The sequence below is a fragment of the Salvelinus namaycush genome, chromosome 15 (assembly GCF_016432855.1).
Source record: "Salvelinus namaycush isolate Seneca chromosome 15, SaNama_1.0, whole genome shotgun sequence".
NCBI classification, from domain to species: domain Eukaryota; kingdom Metazoa; phylum Chordata; class Actinopteri; order Salmoniformes; family Salmonidae; genus Salvelinus; species Salvelinus namaycush.
Window position 1 is genome coordinate 35608492 of NC_052321.1, and position 14361 is coordinate 35622852.

A 14361-nucleotide genomic window follows, 5' to 3' on the forward strand; every position below is an offset into this window, starting at 1 on the left:
CGGTAGGATGGTCAGTTTTACAAGGGTATGTTTGGCAGCACGAATGAAGGATGCTTTGTTGCGAAATAGGAAGCCAATTCTAGATTTAACTTTGGATTGGAGATGTTTGATGTGAGTCTGGGAGGAGAGTTTACAGTCTAACCAGACACCTAGGTATTTGTAGTTGTCCACATATTCTAAGTCAGAACCGTCCAGAGTAGTGATGTTGGACGGGCGGGCAGGTGCAGGCAGCAATCGGTTGAAGAGCATGCATTTAGTTTTACTTGTATTTAAGAGCAATTGGAGGCCATGGAAAGAGAGTTGTATGGCATTGAAGCTCGTCTGGAGGGTTGTTAACACAGTGTCCAAAGAAGGGCCAGAAGTATACAGAATGGTGTCGTCTGCGTAGAGGTGGATCAGAGACTCACCAGCAGCAAGAGCGACATCATTGATGTATACAGAGAAGAGAGTCGGTCCAAGAATTGAACCCTGTGGCACCCCCATAGAGACTGCCAGCGGCCCGGACAACAGGCCCCCAAATTTGACACACTGAACTCTATCAGATAAGTAGTTGGTGAACCAGGCGAGGCAATCATTTGAGAAACCAAGGCTATCGAGTCTGCCGATGAGGATGTGGTGATTGACAGAGTCGAAAGCCTTGGCCAGGTCAATGAATACGGCTGCACAGTATTGTTTCTTATCGATGGCGGTTAAGATATCGTTTAGGACCTTGAGCGTGGCTGAGGTGCACCCATGACCAGCTCTGAAACCAGATTGCATAGCGGAGAAGGTATGGTGGGATTCGAAATGGTCGGTAATCTGTTTGTTGACTTGGCTTTCGAAGACCTTAGAAAGGCAAGGGTAGGATAGATATGCAGGATAGCACGCGACTTGTGTGGTTCAGCATTATGTTAGCGACCACTGCTGTTCAAAACATTTCCGAGTTGGCAGATGAATGTCATAGCAGAGCCATATTCCAGCCATAGAGGAGTAATGTGTCTGTGTACACAGTAGCAGCAAATCAAATTGTATTAGTCACATGCACCGAACACAACAGGTGTAGACCTTACAGTGAAATGCTTACTTACAAGCCCCTAACCAACAATGCAGTTTAAAAAATATGAATAAGAATAAGAATTAAAAGGAACAGGTAATTAAATAGTAGCAGTAAAATAACAATAGCGAGACTATATACAGGGGGTACAGGTACAGAGTCAATGTGCGGGGGACCAGGTTGGTCACGGTAAATGAGGTAATATGTACATGTAGGTAGAGTTATTAAAGTGACTATGCATAGATAATAACAGAGAGTAGCACCTAAGTAAAAGGGGGGGGGGGGGGCAATGCAAATAGTCTGGGTAGCCATGTGATTAGATGTTCAGGAGTCTTATGGCTTGGGGGTAGAAGCCTCTTGGACCTAAACTTGGCACTCCGGTACCGCTTGCTGTGCGATAGCAGAGAGAACAGTCTATGACTAGTGCGGCTGGAGTCATTGACAATTTTTAGGGCCTTTCTCTGATGATGTGGACACCAAGGAACTTGAAGCTCTCAACCTGCTCTACTACAGCCCCGTCGATGAGAATGGGGGCGTGGTCGGTCCTCCTTTTCCTGTAGTCCACAATCATCTCCTTTGTCATGATCACGTTGAGGGAGAGGCTGTTGTCCTGGCACCACACGGCCAGGTCTCTTACCTCCTCCCTATAGGCTGTCTCGTTGTTGTCGGTGATCAGGCCTACCACTGTAGTGTCATCGGCAAACTTGATGGTATTATAGTCGTGCCTGGTCGTGCAGTCATGAGTGAACAGGGAGTACAGGAGGGGACTGAGCACGCACCCCTAAGGGGCCTCTGTGTTGAGGATCAGCGTGGTGGATGTGTTGTTACCTATCCTTACCACCTGGGGATGGCCCATCAGGAAGTCCAGGATCCAGTTGCAGAGGGAGGTGTTTAGTCCCAGGGTCCTTATATTAGTGATGAGCTTTGAGGGCACTATGGTGTTGAATGCTGAGCTGTAGTCAATGAACAGCATTCTCGCATAGGTGTTCCTTTTGTCCAGGTGGGAAAGGGCAGTGTGGAGTGCAATAGAGATTGCATCATCTGTGGATCTATTAGGGCGGTATGCAAATTGGAGTGGGTCTAGGGTTTCTGGGATAATGGTGTTGATGTGAGCCATGACCAACCTTTCAAAGCACTTCATGGCTACAGACGTGAGTTCTACGGGTCGGTAGTCATTTAGGGAGGTTACCTTAGTGTTCTTGGGCACAGGGACTATGGTGGTCTGCTTAAAACATGTTGGTATTACAGACTCGGATAGGTAAGAGGTTGAAAAAGTCAGTGAAGACACTTGCCAGTTAGTCAGTGCATGCTCGTAGAACACGTCCTGGTAATCTGTCTTGTGAATGTTGACCTGTTTAAAGGTCTTACTCACATCGGTAGCAGAGAATGTGATCACACAGTTGTCCGGAACAGCCGGTGCTCTCATGCATGTTTCAGTGTTATTTGCCTCGAAGCGAGTATAGAAGTAGTTTAGCTCGTCTGGTAGGCTCGTGTCACCGGGCAGCTCTCGGCTGTGCTTCCCTTTCTAGTCTGTAATGGTTTGAAAGCCCTGGCACATCCGACGAGCGTCGGAGCCGGTGTAGTGCGATTTGATCTTAGTCAAAGTTTGATGGTTCATCTGAGGGCATAGCGGGATTTCTTATAGGTTTCCGGGTTAGAGTCCCGCTCCTTGAAAGCGGCAGATGAAAACTCTCTAGGTAGATAGTGTGATCTACAGCTTATCATGAGATACTTCCTTAGATATTGTGCACCAGCTGTTGTTTACAAATATGCATTGTCCGCCCCCCCCCCCCCCTTGTCTTACCAGACGCCGCTGTTCTATCCTGCCGATACAGCGTATAACCAGCCAGCTGTATGTTGATAATGTCGTTGTTCAGCCACGACTCTGTGAAGCATAAGATATTACAGGTTGTAATGTCCCGTTGGTAGTTTAATCTTCCTCGTAGGTCGTCAATTTTATTTTTCAACGATTGCATGTTAGCTAGTAAAACGGAAGGCAGTGGGGGTTTGTTCGATCACCTACGAATTCTCAGAAGGCAGCCTGACCTCCATCCTCTTTTTCTCCGCAAATTACGTGGATTTGGGCCTGTTCCCGGGAAAGCAGTATGTCCTTCACGTCAGGCTCGTTGGACTCGTTAAAGGAAAAAAAAGCTTCTGCCAGTTCGTGGTGAGTAATCACTGTTCTGATGTCCAGAAGTTATTTTTGGCCATAAGAGACGGTAGCAGCAATATTATGTACAGAATAAGTAAAAAAAATAAGTTACAAACAACGCAAAAAAAACACAAAAAACCACAGTTGAGCACGTAAAACGATAACACGATTAAATAAAACGGCCCCCTTTTTCCTGCAATTTTCCCTATATTCGGTTGCGTTACCATGGCTTTTGCTTTTGCTGCCTTTTTTCCAGCTGCAATTTTTGGCACTTTCATTCCAGCAACATAGCACCCTGCATACTACTACTGGTTTGCCTCTGAAGCTAAGCAGGGTCGGGCTTGCTCGGTTCCTGTATGGGAAACTAGATGTTGCTAGAAGTGGTGGAAAACAATTTAATAGTGAAAAAAAAATATATTGTAAGGAGAGGGCAAAGCAATTGCATAACGTAAGTCTACAAACTGCATGCAGCCTACAAGTCAGTGTCCCGACATGCATACATTCACTTTAAACTTCCCACAAAGCACAGACTTTGAAAATGCATGGAGGGACTAAAAGAAGCCAAGCCTGTCCAAGGAAAGCTCCTTTACTGGGCCATTTGCATACAGAAAGTTACACACCACTAGTTCCTCTGTACTAGTCCTGTGTAACTCCACATACGTGTTTCTCTTCAAGGAGAGGAGAGGAGACTGTAACTGTATGAGCCTGAGTTAGTCAGTTTCCATTGTAGTGTGATTAGATCCATGTGCCCTCTGCTGGGATGTTGGGGATGATTGTACTCAGGCTATTTCCAGCTCTGCATGACACTGTGACGCCCCGCTGAACAGTGTGTGTGTGTGTGTGTGTGTGTGTGTGTGTGTGTGTGTGTGTGTGTGTGTGTGTGTGTGTGTGTGTGTGTGTGTGTGTGTGTGTGTGTGTGTGTGTGTGCAGCATGTGTATGTGTGTGTGACCCCCTGCTGATCAATATTCCCCTTTGTTCCCCTGCAGTACAAGCCCCCCCAGTACAAGCCCCCCTACTTTCATCAGATCGGCTCCAAACAAGAAACAAGTTGAGATGAAAACATCAAAAGAAAAGAAAACTTGTTCATGCTCTTTCTCTCTCTTCCCTATTTTTTCTCATTTTCAAATGCAGCATCTGCAAACATTGTTTAAAAAAAAAAGCTGTCTTTGTCACGAAGAAAACAATCCTAAAGTTTAAGTTGGTAGATTTCTCGGTTGCAACAAACGAAGCAAACTTTTATGTGCATCAACACAAAGACTAGCCCTGAGCAAGTCTCATCTGAACTCATCCAATAATACAAGTCTGCTTAGATTTCACACATTCAAAGTAGCAACGTTTTTTTTTTTTTACAATTCTAATAAATGCAACAGTTGAACGGACGAAGATACTCCAAACTTTTTGAAATTGTATAATCCATCAGATATTGACTGAATTCTAGCACATTAAACATTTCACTGGCACAGACAAAGAGATCAGGAATTTTGGTTGGAATTCAGGTATTCAATTTATTGTCAAATTGCACTTTATTTTCTTATAATGCACTCTCTCTTATTGTGTCAGGCATTTAAACAATATTTTGTGTTCAAATAAAGAAAGGTATATAGTGCATTCGGAAAGTATTCAGACACATTTCCATTTTTCCACATTTTGTTATGTTACAGCCTTATTCTAAAATGTATATGTATATATGTAAAAAATCGTAAGCAATCTACACACAAAGCCCCATAATGACAAAGCGAAAACAGGTTTTTTGATTTTTTTAATCAAATTTATAAAAAATCTAAAACAGAAATAGCTTATGAATATGAATTCAGAGCCTTTGCTATGAGACTGGAAATTGAACTCAGGTGCATTCTGTTCCCATTGATCATCCTTAAGATGTTTCTACAACTTGATTGGAGTCCACCTGTGGTAAATTAAATTGATTGGAAAGGCACACACCTGTTTATATAAGGTCCCACAGTTGACAGTGCATGTCAGAGCAAAAACCAAGCCATGATGTCAAAGGAATTGTCTGTAGGATGTGTCGAGGCACAGATCTGGGGAAGGGTACCAAAAAATGTGTGCAGCATTGAAGGTCCCCAAGAACACAGTGGCCTCCATCATTCTTATATGGAAGTAGTTTGTAACCAAGACTTTTTCTAGAGCTGGCCGCCTGGCCAAACTGAGCAATCGGGGGAGAAGGGCCTTGGTCAGGGAGGTGACAAAGAAATCGATGGTCACTCTGACAGAGCTCCAGAGTTCTGGGAGAACCTTCCAGAAGGACAACCTGCAGCACTCCACCAATCAGGCCTTTATGGTAGAGTGGCCAAACGGAAGCGACTCCTAAATAAAAGGCACGACAGCCCACTTGGAGTTTGCCAAAAGGCACCTAAAGGACTCGCGAACCATGAGAAACAAGATTCTCTGGTCTGATAAAACCAAGATTGAACTCTTTGGCCTGAATGCCAAGCGTCACGTCTGGAGGAAACCTGGCACCATCCCTACAGTGAAGCATGGTGGTGGCAGTATCATGCTGTGGGGAGGGTTTTCAGAGGCAGGGACTGGGAGACTAGTCAGGGGGATAGATGAACAGAGCAAAGTACAGAGAGATCATTGATGAAAACCTGCTCCAGTGCGCTCAGGATCTCAGACTAGGGCGTAGGTTCACCTTCCAACAGGACAACAACCCTAAGCACACAGCTAAGACAACACAGGAGTGGCTTCGGGACAAGTCTCTGAATGTCCTTGAGTGGCCCAGCCAGAGCCCGGACTTGAACCCGATTGAACATCTCTGGAGAGACCTGAAAATAGCTGTACAGCGACGCTCCCCACCCAACCTGACAGAGCTTGAAGGGATCTGGGGTCAGGAGCAATGTTCCCTCTAATTATTTTCGGCACTGAGCAAATTTCAGCTTAGCTGACTGCAAACTTGAACGTTGTGAAAATTCTGTGCAACTTCCAGTTTACTGTGAACACTGAGGCTGTACCCGCTTTAAATTACAGTTTTAACAGTGGCCAAGTAGGCTACTGTGGCTGTTTCATCATACTGTGGGCCTACCAGAGCCTACCATCAAAAACAATGGATAAAATGCAACCCGTAGCTGGGTGTAAGACATTTGGTTATTTGGAGGTACCGAAACAGAGGCTTACAACCATAGAATTAAAATTGAGTAGAATGGGCATAGAATCAGTCCACCCATTATGACATCATTGACTTAAATGGGGATGTCCGTTCTAATCATTTGAAATATATAAAATGCTTAAAACTCAGCAAATCTAATTGTTTAAACAATACACAGGTACTGTATACTTGTATTTATCCAAAAGTGTTTATAGTTTACAGGATGTTAGAGCCTCACTTTGTGCTTTGCTTTTCTAACAAGCAGGAGAAGGTGTGTAATTGGAGGATAAAAGTTGAGATCATGTTCTCTCACTTTACTTAATGTGTTTAATTGACCTGTCATGTTGGACTGCAGTTGTAACAGTACTGTGAATGGGCTTACAGCTAAACCATTGAACTCAGTAACTGAGTGAAGTCAACTAGCACTAAAGCATTACCATTTTACCTTTAGCAGACACTCTTATCCAGAGCGACTTACAGTCCATGCATTCAACTAAGGTAGGTAAATACCATGAATGGCAAATTCATGCAGTTCGTGAAAGATGTTTAAGGTGGGTTTCACATGACGTCTTACAGACAAATGGGGTCCCCTGAAAACCATCCAATAGGAGGATATCTGGATTCTTCGGCCAGTGTGTGTGTGTGTGTGTGTGTGTGTGTGTGTGTGTGTGTGTGTGTGTGTGTGTGTGTGTGTGTGTGTGTGTGATCCCCCCTACCTCCGAATGCCGGCCTCATGGTGAAATCATGATCATCTACTTTCAGAAGCTGCTCTGTCTTCAGCTTGCAATTTTTGGTCACATCTGGAGGCTTCTTTGTCAAGGAACTGGTATAAGACAACACAAGACAACACCATAATAAGTAATGACGACTGTCTGGCGGAATAATTCATTTCTAACTTGACACAAGCACATCTGGAATGAGATCAAATAAAACTCTAAATGAGTGGAGAATATCTCACTTTGGTCTCTCTGAGCCTATTCATATTGTAGCGAGTGGGTTAACCCTATTGGCGCGATGTGTAGGGTGCTTGCCTTTCAAGCCAGTTACCTCGCAGTTCGCTACATTGGCGTCCGAAGTGGGATGGAGGACTGTGAGGCCATCATCTGAGTAGTCAAAGCACAGGGACGTGCTTTCCTCGCTATATGAGCCACTTTACAATTCCCACTAAGTGGGCTAACCCTATTTGCGCAATGCATAGGGTGTTTGCCTTTTACACCAGCGACCCGTGTTCACTTTCATGCCCTGACGTTCGCTATAACATAAAGCACAATCAAAGTGGAATGGAAATTCATGTTGCTTTGCTTTATTACATGAAAACAGTAGCTGCAGTTCTCAACCCCTACTGGGTAACATCCAGATAACTGTGCTTCTCTCCCTGATGGCATTGACAGATGGCTTTGAGACACGTGGTCGTGCTGATCTTACTCAAGGCACTGGCACTGTAATTGATGAGTGGGCACAACAAGTAGGCTATACCTAGGGTCTTCCTTGGCTGTCTAGTGTCGCAACCTTTTCTCACAGCATTTCGTATTATTCTGTATGTAAATCAGAGACACTCCATTTAGTATGATATGTTATGTTTCGTATCGAATGTAATCATTTGTGGATGTCCATCACACATTTTGTATGATATGTTATGAATTACAATTTGTATTATATGTTAATAATTAGCAATACGTGTTTTATGTTACGAATTTACAAACCTACAATATGTTACGAAATTGCAAAACGTATTATATGTTACTAATTTGCAAAACTTATGATAGGTTAAGGTTAGTGTTGGGGGAAGAGTTAGCTAAATGGGTTAAGGTTAGGTGAAGGGTTAGCTAAAAGGGTTAAGGTTAGGGTTAGGAGAAAGGTTATCTAACATCCTAAGTAGGTTCAAAGTAGCAAGTAGTTGAAAAGGTGCTAATTAGCTAAAATGCTATAGTTGTCCGTGATGAGATTTGAACTCGCAACCTTTGTGTAGCTAGACATTCGCATTCTAGTTTTTACCCCAAGTAACCATTGTCTTATGTAACCATACCAAACTTAACATTTCATACTAAATGGAGAGTCACGGATTTACATACAGAATAATACGAAATGAACTGAGACCAGGTTGCGTGTCTTCTACCACTGTCTGTCTGGGTCTTGTTGGATTTACACCGCCCCTCTGTCCTTTATAATTAGTTATTAGATCGTTTTTCCATGTCCAATTTTGCCTATCAAGTTTTGTGAATTTCAATGATGATGATGAAGAAGAAGAAGACACAACGGATCTTGAACCATTGCATACCAAAGAACCACACCTGGGTGAGCGGTATCGGGTACAAACTTACGTGCCATGATTTGCTGTCTCTGTGCCATGCTTTGCCGTCTCCACGGTTCCCGTCCATCTCCGTACTCGGTGTCCGTGATTACGGCATTCCCCGGTAACCACCAGACAGAAGAATAAAAATAGCGATTTAGTCAGATAAGGCATCGTTATGCGTGCAAGTCTAAAATTCCACAAGTGACTCCAAAAGACTCGTTCAGTTGACCTACAGGCACACGGCGTTGTACGCATCTCCTCGCTCACGGGAAACCAAGCGTTCTGACCGGCATTGCATTGCAACTGCGATGGTTTGATAATGTGTAGGTTGTGTTTGAATACGGCCGCTTGGGAATCTATACTCCGAGAGGATTCTTCCGATTGTCATTGGTTAGAAACTGCACAGCTGTTTTGATGCCCAGTGGCCACAGTCACCGTTGGTCATTGTCGCAGCGAACACGCAGACAGGGAGCTCCGGGTCTACACAGCTGTCATTTTTAACATGCTTGATAAAACTCGGGAATAAGTATGTAACCTAATAATAACACAACCTCCAATGTACGGGGGCGCAGAGAGGAATTGCTACAACTACTCTTGGTCTGATTCGTTTTTGAGTGGAGATACTGAGGTTGCGGAATGTGTGGGTAAACATACAAACACTATTTATAGGGATAGATGAAGCCCACTTTAAGATTCTCGTTGTGCAGTACAGTTAAGTGAAAAGTGCATGTGTAGACGAAGGAAAAAAGCAGCCCTATTATGCATCACCTGTTTCCAAATTTACACAGTTCAAAGTTGCGCTGCGCTGTGCAACGGCAGGTCCATTAGTATTCACTCTGTGATTCCTCCTTCCTCTCAAGTTGAGATGATAAGGGCCATTCTCAGGGGGGACCTGGGCTCCACGCTGGGACCTGGCTCTCAGATCCGCAGGGGGGTAAGAGGCACCAGGGTCCCTGGGGTACCTCCAGTCGCGGCCGCGGCGCGGAGAAGCAGCAACATCAACAGCAACAGCAGATGGCGCGCGGCTTTTTGTTAAGTGTTTTGTCGTCGCCCACTCAGCTCTCACTTTGCTCCAGCCCCTGAAACGCATATTATCTGGATTTCAGTGCAATTCTTCCCGATCCGTGCTATTTGGGATCCTTGGGACGTCCCTACCCCATTGGCGTTGTCATTTAACCCTCCTGTTGTGTTCCGGTCGAATTGGACCGATTTACAAGTTTTCTCTCTGAAAGATGTAGTTCATTTAATCTGATTGTCATAAGGTTCCATGACTTTGTACACGCAGTGCATCTAAGCACACAAAATACATGTTGATGATTTTTGTTAAATTGTGGGTGTTTTTTAACTTTTGTACACCTGTGGTGTTACTTTTTGACCGGTCAATAAAAATGAACAGGTGGGACTACAATTAGTGTATAAATTGAGTTCAGTCACATGCCATTCATCAGATGGACACACTTCTTCTCCCAGACCCCCACATGCATGTGTGTTTGAGAAAACACACACACCTCACTCCCCTTCTTGGCTTCCATGTCAACCCCCACAGGAACCTTTCACCTGTTGGCATTCTCACAAACAATCGCAACATTGTTTCAATAATATATAGAACTTTTCTTGCAGCTCTGGTATATAAAAGCTTTTTTGAGGCCTTGCTCACAATTCATTCTGTGGCAGCACAATGGCCAAACGATATACTGTATGTGAGGCTCTTGATCATATCTTTGATCATGACACTGGTGAGGAAGAGAGAGGCCAGGAAACTGACAGTGAAGTAGTCTGTGATAAATAGCACAATATGTTTAATCTTAGTATTTGTTATAGTAAAAAGAATCCATACATTATGCTTTTTTTTACTCAAAAACGAGTTGTATGAGCTCAGGTCAATGAGGCCTACAGGCCATAAATAGCAAATAGAAGTTCAAAACTTCTATTTAACTTAAGTTAATAAAAATATATAACACAACATTAGGTGATAATATATGTATTATAATGGGGTGGTCATTTTGGACCGGGAACACAGAATGAATTAACATGAAACAAACACAACAGGAGGGTTAAACGGGTTCCCAGCTAGCACAGTGGATCTTGTCCGATTCCGGCTGAGAGTAGGGGCACTCGGTTGAGAGTCAGACTCGGCTGATGTCATGTGGCCCGAGTCTGGGCCGCCTACTGCAGTATTACTTATTGCTAGGATGCGGGGATGGAGCTCAGACCGATTCCGGTGTGAGTTATCTGGCCCAATGTATTAGTTGGGGCTCGGGCAATATTGGGGCTACTCTCTGGCAGATGATTACACGGGCTGCTTTATATAATTAACATTTCATTATTTATTTTTTCATATTTTCTCATTGTTTCTGTGATCAAAAAATACAATTAACTTTTAAATGAAATTCTTTAGGAGTCCTGTGTAGTATTTTAGTATTTTCATACTTTGTGCAAGGCAATTGATAAGCATTAAAAACTTTGTGGATGGAACTTCCCGGGGGGCACAGCGGTCTAAGACACTGCGTCACAGTGCAAACTGCGTTTCTACAGATGCTGGTTCGAGACCCGTGCCGGCCGGGAGACCCATGAGGCAACGCACAATTGGCTCAGCGTCGTCAGAGTTAGGGGAGGGTTTAGCCGGCCGGGATGTCCATGTCCCATCGCAGTGTAGCAACTCCTCTGTCGAGCTAGGCGCATGCACGCTGACACGGTCACCCAGGTGTATAGTGTTTCCTCCAAGACAATTTTTTTTTTTGTGTGGATGGGTATAATTTGTATGTATAAAATGTATGATAGTAATATTTAAAATGACTAAATCAGGTAATTCTGTATACATTTATTTAAATTTGCATCAGGCCGCTTCTGGGGGGATTCTGGTAAGTAGCCGAGAAAGTCGGCAAAATTCTGGTAGACAGAAACATTGGGCCGATTCTGGGCAGTCATTCATGTTGAAGAGGGGTGCTTCTGGGCCAATTCTTCATTGCTAGCTGGGTTAGGGTTAGGTAAGGGTTATGGTGCTCCTCAGAGGGAGGGGAGGACCATCCTCCTCAGTGAAATTTCATAAAAAATGTAAATTGTGAAACATAAAAAAAGTGATCCTTTTTAGATAAAACTATACCAAATATATTCATATGTCACCGAATAATTCATTAAAATACACTGTTTTGCAATGAAGGTCTACAGTAACTTCAACAGCACTGTCTGGGGTAGCACCATGGTGTAGCCGGAGGACAGTTAGCTTCTGTCCTCTTCTGGCTACATTGACTTCAATACAAAACCTAGGAGGCTCGTAGGCCTCACCCCCTTCCATAGACATACATGGTAATTCTGACCACTTCCAGAGGACTTCCTCCAACCAATCAACGCTTTTGCAGTATGAACTGACATGTTGTCCATCCAATCATAGAACGAACCTAGTGAGAAGGAACAATCTTCCTATTTTCCAACAGAGCATTATGGGGGTTCTATGTGTTGAGAGGCTTGGTGAGATTGTTGGGTAGAGATTATGAGTGAAGAGCAATAGTTTAGCATTTTTGGGATATTATTAAATTAAAATTAGTTTTTTCAAATTACAGGAGATGAAGGAGGTATATTAGAAATAGTTTTCTTGGTTTTAGAACTTTATTTTTGTGTTCAGTTAGTGCAATTTATTTACATTTGCTTTGCTAACTTCAGTAGCTAGCTAGCTACCAGCACAAGTGTGCAGTTTTCTACGCCAGAATGGTAGAATGGCCAAAGCTGCCGAAAATGTTGTGGACTTTTTGTTGAAGAACCTCTTTCATTCTCTGGGATACACGGAAAAGGTGCGAATTAAAAGCGAGGGTCGACCTCTGCCTGCGATCAGTTTCATGAAAACGGATGAAAATGTGAGGGCGTTCAATACAAACTTGAATCAAAAGTGTAGCTGGTTAACAGGGAGCCTTTCATCAGGCTATTGCTGGCCTTACCTGCTTTTTGGAACGTCTGAGCCTTGCTCGAAAGGTGGGTGCAGTGACCTGAAGAACATCGATCGTTCAGCTAAACGAAAAAACAAAAGCAGGGCATGCAAGAATTTTCTTTTAGGAGGACAAGACGAGAGGGAAAGTTCCGTTAACAAGGGCAACTACAAGGAGCTTGCAGAGGTAATTGCACGTTATGATGCTTTACTTGCTGAACATATGGAACTTTCGACTGTCTTTTCTGGGATGTTAAAAACAATTCCGAATGATTTGATGGCTTCCATCGCCTCATCCATGAAACGTTATATTAAAGAGGTTGACGCCACGCATTTTTTAGCGTGCGCTCAGGTAGACTTTCCACTTTCATCCGGTATTTATTTAGCAAAGATGATAACACAATCACTCCGGAGAGACACAAGCAAAAACTCATGACATAAATGTTGCAGCAGCCTAGGCTACACCTAAACATTAGAAATCTAGATCATTAGATCAGGGCTTTAGTCAGGAACGTTTATTGGGCTACTTTAATGTGTCAAGTGGACAACATGCGCAGTCTGTGTTTGACCTCATGAATTTTGAGATGTCTGAGTTTAAGTTCATAGAGAAACTTGTTGTCCAAACCTACTATGTAATGGAATGTATCTGATATTTGTATTTACAGCGAAGTCCCCTCCTGTTCCCTGATTAAGAGATGATGAGTACTCGACACCACTACCATTGTCAACTTTCTCCTGACATGAACTGAAGCCACATCTCATGTGCCTGCTCATCCACTGGCACATTGAATGTTTCCCCAACAAGCACTGTGAGTACCCCTGTCAATTTTCTCTCATTACTGTATGTAGAGTCAATTACTTACACACTCACATTATTACACATCAATGATTTTACTCCTTGCTTGGACGAACTCATTCTTAGCTCTTTTGTCTAACTGTGTACTGCGTTGTCTTATAGTTACCAGTCAAATTCTGTCCTGCACTGGTCAAGCCTCTGAACACCTCAACTCATGCCTCATACCCTCATTCAATCACCGCTGTGATCCCTTTCCAACACGGTGTAAGTAGCCCTCTCATTCCCATTCCCCATAATATTCTACCTTAAATGTCGTTATTAAATGCGTTAGGTTTAAATAATTACTCTTTGACGGTTTTTGAAATACACTTTGTCGTCTCTGTGCGTTCCTCGTCTATACCGTGGGTCTCCCATCCTACTACTTTTTTCAAGTCACCAGCCTCCACTGCTTTCCACGTACAGTATGCCCGGAGATCTCCCACTGTCACCCGAAGCAAGCCACTGAAACGGACTCACGCTAACAGAGCTGCCGGTTCCCAGTTATTATGTAGGCTAATGAAACATTAGTCTGCATGGCCTTTCCATATTAAAAAGGGATGAATCCATTCTGTAATGTGTCTGCGTTGCAGCATTGCCACTCTATTCCCTATGCACACATAATCCACTATCAATATTTATAGAAAGACAATATGACAAATTTAATTGGTCAAACTGATAAACATACAGTTATTCATTTGATGTTTAATTTAATTGAAGACATCAGTGTGTGCATATAGGAACTTTACATGTTATAGCCCAGTGTGCCCCTTATGGAAAAACATGATTTGACATGTGGAAAATCAAATTATTTCACATGACATTTCCAGAAGATTTCACATATAATATTTCCTCTTGTTTTGCACATGTGAAACCATGTGTTTTTGGAACACTTCAATTGTGATAATGTGGATTTTCACATGTGAAAATATAAGGTTTCACATGTGGATTCAAATTTTCACGATATTTCATAGGCGATGCCCTGCAGACAAAAGTTAATAATTAGAATACACAGGGTTTTCAACTGA

At 43.2% G+C, this 14361-nt stretch overlaps 1 protein-coding gene across 1 annotated transcript in view; it reads right to left on the bottom strand.

The window, feature by feature from the left end:
* Positions 1-8753, bottom strand: part of LOC120060056 (gamma-aminobutyric acid receptor subunit rho-2-like) — a 29657-nt gene extending 20904 nt beyond the window's left edge. The window contains exons 1-2 of the mRNA XM_039009120.1: positions 8611-8753; positions 7006-7112 (exon numbers count right to left, since the gene is read on the bottom strand). Coding sequence (XP_038865048.1) covers positions 7006-7112; positions 8611-8753 — 250 coding nt within the window. The remainder of the gene's footprint in view (positions 1-7005; positions 7113-8610) is intronic.
* Between the last annotated feature and the right edge of the window lie 5608 nt (positions 8754-14361).